The sequence below is a fragment of the Harpegnathos saltator genome, unplaced genomic scaffold (genome assembly GCF_003227715.2).
Source record: "Harpegnathos saltator strain DR-91 unplaced genomic scaffold, Hsal_v8.6 scaffold795, whole genome shotgun sequence".
NCBI lineage: Eukaryota > Metazoa > Arthropoda > Insecta > Hymenoptera > Formicidae > Harpegnathos > Harpegnathos saltator.
Genome location: NW_020230643.1, coordinates 549979 through 556059, shown reverse-complemented (window position 1 = coordinate 556059; position 6081 = coordinate 549979). Strand labels below are relative to the sequence as shown.

General features: G+C 52.5%; 1 protein-coding gene across 1 annotated transcript; it reads left to right on the top strand.

Moving 5' to 3' along the window:
- The first annotated feature begins 3165 nt into the window (after positions 1 to 3165).
- LOC112590372 (uncharacterized) lies at positions 3166 to 4071 on the top strand. The gene has a single exon (XM_025306667.1). It carries the CDS (start codon positions 3166 to 3168, stop codon positions 4069 to 4071), a length of 906 nt encoding a protein of 301 aa, XP_025162452.1.
- Positions 4072 to 6081: the final 2010 nt, after the last annotated feature.

Here is a 6081-nt window from a genome sequence, read left to right as displayed (position 1 = left end):
GCTTTTGACAACTCTGGTACGCCGATTATGTTAACTCGCTTCAACAGCGAAATAAGTGGTGGCAGGTCAAGCCCGCGATCAGAGTCGGACAGCTAGTCCTGCTCAAAAATACAGCTCTCCCCCCGTGTAAATGGGGTCTGGGTCGCGTTACGCAGTGCCACCCCGGCGCCGACCGATTAATGCGAGACGTGACCATCCGGACGGCTAGCTCAGAATTTACGCGCCCCATTATAAAGCTTTGTGCGCTCCCAATCGATTGCGCACAGCCTTAATCGGCGCGTGGAAAGATCTCAGTTGAAACCGCCGTTTCAAGGCGGGTGGAATGTTCGCGCATCAGTTAAAAGCCTAAATTGCTTTAAACACAAATTCTATCGACTAGGCATTGCGGAGCTCAGCGACAAAGAATCGAGAAATTTCCGCGAGCATGCCTCTGTTTACGTAGCACGTATCGGGCATATGCTACACGCGCGTGACTAACGCTCGTCTTCGCGACTCACATCATCTCCATATAAAAGAAACGGACGAGGTGCCGCGAAGTCAAACCAATCACTTCTAGCCACCGTGTACCCAGCGGAGTTGAGACGAATTTTCGCTTCACTTTTCGGGTCAATCGCGCTTTTTCTCAGTCAGCTGCTAGAACCGCGTTTCAGAACGAGTTCGTTGCTGCCTATATTCGGAGCTCATATTATTAATCCGAGAAATTGCCACGGAGAGCGGAGCTGCGACTGCACTTACGCGCAAGAGGCACGTTCGCGCTCTTTTCGCAGACTTTCCGTACCTCGTCTCACTTGTTATCATACGCCGCCTAGGTGTAAAGGTTCAATCAATTCTCTGGTCGGACATTTTCTGGTCGGAGAAACGCTAAAGACGATCCCCGAGCCTAATTTACAAAATATTCCTGTCACCCGATTATCTCGCTGGCAACTTCCTCGTCAGAAGCTGGAATACTTTTGGTCTCGATAGTCTGCTGGATGCTTTCAGCGTTATCATTCAATTTCAAAGTGACATTCCTCGAATCAAATTAAGAAAGGAACTCTAGTGCTGACGATCGAGCGTTATTCCTCGAATCAAATTATGAAAGGAACTCTAGTGCTGATAATTGACGAACGTTATCCTCCTACTAAATGGCCCCTAGCTCGAGTTCAAGAGCTTCACCCTGGGTAGGAAGGTCTCACTCGGGTAGTAACTGTTCGAACATCAACCACCATTCTCAAATGGCCTATTACAAATCTGTATATGTTACCTACGGTAACAAAGTCGGAAACTCCGTTCCTGAAGGCGGGCAGAAATGTTTCAAAATCGCGTGACATAGAGTCGCGCAAGGGATCAGCTAATGATCAGTTCATCAAGGTGCCTCATTCGGAACCACGGCAACGCTCTCGCAGCAAAGAGGTGACGGCGTGAAGTTGGAAGGCGAGCATGGCTGGTTGCTTTGTTACGCAGGCATCAACAGGCTTTCGCTTTTTTCTTTCTTCGTTTTCCTTGTCTAATTTTTTCGCTTGAGAGTGTTGCCCCTGCTTTGTTTTTTATTATTTATTTGGTCTTCGGGGCTCTTGAGGAGCATTCACATTTCATTCACACGGTGAGAGATATCTGGCATTCCCGCGCCTACCGCCGTCTCTTCTATTAGCGTTCCTGACCTGCGGTTTTCTGCCGCCTTCTTCCCGACGCCCAGATCTTCAGCAGCTCCTGCCTCCTCCTTCGTCGGCGCTTCTGACCTGCGGCTGTTCACCGCCCTTTTTTTCTTGATCTTTGGTTAGGATATAGACTTCAAGAAATTTGCGAACGAATTCACCAAGTCCTTCGCGTTGATCAGAATTAATGGCTCCATCAGTGATGGCTTCGAATAACTGATGTCTTGTTAGCTTGAATATCATTTTTACTATAGCTCCTTTTTATATATTTAATCAATGACTGTAATTGTAGAAATGCACAACGACATCGACATGTCAAACAAATATCACGAAACTTTTGTTGAAGAAACATATCACGGTTGCGGTTTTCAATTGTCTCTTCACCAAACGTTTCAAGGTATTAAAAAATAAGAGTAACTGTTTCTGTCCTATCTATTGCACAAAATCTGATATTTGTCGCAGATTGTCGCAGTTTACGTTTTTTGTATTATATTTGGAATGAATAGAGGCAGTTTTTCCATTTAATCGAATCGCGTAAATCCACGTTAATCGCTATGCAAATTTAAGATTTGTTACGAAAAAATTTTGTTTCGATGTGTTATATTAAAAGCTCTGCTGTTCATCTAATAAATAAAATATGGAACAGAGTATAGGCTCATATAAAAGAGTAACAAAAGATTTTTTAAATATATAATGGTGATATTTCTATTATATAACACATTGCTGTGTACGAGCCGCAAGGAATGTAGCAGCGTCCGTTGTCCGCGAGCCTTAGGCATATGGATTTTGACGGTTGAAGGATGTTTGTCTAGACAACGAGAGTTTGTTGAAAAACAACAGCAGCTTAGTCTGTCACAAGCCGACGCCGCGAGCAGACGTGATCTAGATGTTTCTTTTTAATATTATTAAGACGAGAGGATATTAGTGAGTCTGTACATATTGGAAGTAAAGCGGAGTTCTTCTTTCCTCTAATCCTATGTCAATTCATTTCGCGGACCCGCTACACACGAGACGGACGCAACAATATCATTCCTTAACAATAGCTTCACAAAGAATGTCGCTATTTTGTCAGCAAAGAACGCATCGTATTTGAGTTGACTTTAACGCTTTTGCATGACTTAAAACATATTAATTAAGTACAAAAAGACTCAAAATCTTATTCCTTGATTGTTTTTAAGAATCTTAAAATACTAAGCACATAGAATACTAAATATTTATACCAAGACTTTTGGCCAGCTTCTTTCAGATTTCGACCACTGTGCGGCTGTTCCCTATCCCATCTCCCATGTGGGGGAAGAGCCGCTGCCTGGGAGAAGAGGTGACACCCACAAGAGAATTGGTGACACCGAGGATCTAAGCAAGCTAGCGCTTCCAACGTTAGGTGAGCGAACCAGTGATTCCGACCGCAGTGCAGGTGCGTCGTGAGATTCGAGCAGTGCTTGCTCGCGCGAGTGCGTGTCTTCCCTCGCGCGTGTGCTTAGCGGTCGCGGGTGCCTCGCGGCCGTCGTGAGTGTCCGAACAGTGCGGGACCATGCGTTCACCGCCGTCGACTCGTTGCGACGACGAGAACATGGACCTGGATGCGAGCGGAGCTGCCCTCCCGACGGGGGATCCACCGTATCATGCTTCTGCCGTTCGTCCGTCGTCACTCACTACCGAGTCGGTCGTCTCGGTCCAGAACTGCCGCTGGCCGCCCTTCTGGAAAAGCAACCCAGAGCTCTGGTTCCTGCAGGTCGAGGCCGTGTTCCAGGCCTTACGGGTTCGTACAGATGAAACCAAATACAGCCTCGCTGTCTCACTGCTCGACCCCTACACGCTGCAGGAATTGTCCGACGTCATCAGGTCACCGCCTTCCGACGGGAAATATGATCATTTAAAGGCCACGATCCTGAGCCGTTTCTCGGACTCGACGGATCGCCAATTGCTCCGCCTTCTCACTCAGCTTGAACTAGGCGACCGGAAGCCTTCACAGCTCCTGCGCCAAATGCGCACGTTGGCCGGTAGCAGAGTCTCCGACGACGTTGTGCGGGTCAAATGGTTGGACCTTCTACCTGTCGGAATGCAGCGCATCCTTAAGGTCCTCAAATCGCACGACCTGGAAGAACTGGCTGCCGCCGCAGATGAGCTATTGGGAAGCGGGCCTGGTTTCTCAATTACAGAAACACACGCCTCACCAAATGTTTGCGCTTCGTGCTCGTCACCTCGGACACCGCAGTCACCGCCTCAACCTGACGTCGCCGCTGAGCTGTCGGCCATCCGACAGGCGCTTGCACAGCTCACTTCATCCCAACACGACGTACTTCTCCGGCTGGACACAATGATTTCTCACGAGGCCTCACGTTCCTCGTCGCGAGGGCGTCCCGAAGCCGCGCGCTCGGTCGCCGTCCGTAGGACAGCGGCCAGGGTGGTGCTACCACCACCGTCGCTGGGGAACTGATGCCCAGCGCTGTATTATGCCGTGTACCTTCCGTGGTGCAGCCTCGTCGCCGAGAAACTAGTCGCGCTCGCGCCGGACCAGCCGCCGAGCGCGGAGCGCCCTTTCCGGAGAATCGGCTGCACGTCTTCGAGAGAGTGACCAGTTTCAAGTTTCTGGTGGACTCCGGCTCCGTCGTCTCCTTGCTGCCAAAAACGTGAGTCAAAGGCCGACTCGCTCTTTAGAAGCTTACGCTGCTTGCTGCTAATGCCTCACCGATCGCTACATACGGAACCCACACCATGGTTCTCAATTTATCGCTGCGCCGCGATTTCGAGTGGCGTTTCATCGTCGCCGACGTCAAGACCGCAATCCTGGGAGCCGACTTCTTGGCGAACTTCGGTCGCCTGGTCGACGTCGGCGGCCGACGCTTCCTCGACTTCGTCCTCGGCCTCCTCTCCAGACGCCCTGACCTGCAGCGGCTCCCGCCGCCTTCTCCGTCGGCCCTCCTGACCTGCGGCTTTCCGCTGCCGCCTTCTCTTCGCTCGGACTTGCAGAGGCTCGCGCCGCCTTCTCCGTCGGCCTTCCTCCATAACCCATCTCCAAAACATCCCTATTTTTGGGGTGGAGGAAATCCATCATTGATACATCAGACCCCCGGGGAAGGGCCTAAGGTTATGTTGGACTCCTACCGGCTAAAACCTCCTTGGATGGCACTGCGAAAGGACTTTATCCGGGGTCCCGGAGCCGCATAACTGAAATCTGGACCCCGAGTCCTGACGTACGTCGCTCCAAAAACATCCTGAAGTAATTTAGCTTATTGTAACTTTGTATCTATGTCTATGTTGTGTCTATGGCAGTCGAGCCTTTCCCGCCATCTGTCGCATAGCCAGGTGACCCGCAGCCAAGCCGTCGGAAGCAAACGCTTCAGCCGAGGGCGCTCTTCTAATTCCGTTTTGTTTTAGTTCGTCACCACGTGCCGAGCACGCACGTGTTAGAAGTCGACATCGAGAGACGCCGCCGGACAGACCTCGTGTGCGTTCTGCACGTCGCGGCTCTCGATTCTTTTTCATTTTCATTTACGTTTTTCGCCGGACCTTCGAGTGCGGAGAAGTGCGCGGCTACGCGCGACTACGACGCCGTCGAGCAGTGCCGTCGCCTCATCCGGGACCGAATGGACATCGCCGTGTGCCGGCCCTTCGGCCCCTGCGAGCCGTTACTCACGAGCTGCTCCGCTGCCCTTGTTCAAGGACTCAGGGGCACGAGGAAGGCTACTCCGAGCGTCGCACCGCTGCGCGACGGCAGGTACTTTCTCCGCGTGCGTTTCCGCCTCTCGTCTCGCGCCCCGTCGCGGGCGAGCACCTCGCGAGTGCGGTCTTTTTCCGCGTGCGTTCCGTCTCTCGCCCCGCGCCCCGTTGCGGGCGAGCACCTTGCGAGTGCGGTCTTTCCTCGCGTGCGTTCCGCCTCTCGCCCCACGCTCGTCGCGGGCGAGCACCTCGCGAGTGCGATTTTTCTCCGCGTGCATTTTCGCCGTTCGCGCCCTTTGCATTGGATCGCCGCCGATCAAGCCGGTCACGCAGGCGCCGCGTGCCGCGCCGTCGAGGACACGCGCGCTTTCGCGTGATCACGCGTCGCGGCTGTTTTGTTTTCGGGTACCGCTGACACGCAACGTTCACGTGCGCAGTATTTACGCGTGTTTCAGGATTGCACCGGGAATCTGGCTGCCCCGTCCCGCGCCACCGCGAGCACGTGCTTTCTTCGTGCGCGCTCGTTTTCCCCGTAGCGAGCGGAACCGTCGTCGCGCGCGTTTCTTTCTCTTGTGTATAATTGGGAGCTGTCGGCGCGATCGCGCGCCGCCCGTGCCCTTGCACATCGCGCATAGCTTTTCTCCGCCGACCGGTCTACGACCGGCTGTCCGCGCTAGCTTGTAAGTTCGTTTTCTGTGTTCAAGCGTGCCCCAGCAAGGGGTGGTAATAAAGATTGATTTTGGTGAATCGCTTGCTCGTTGATTGTGTCCCTACGCGGGGTGATGAC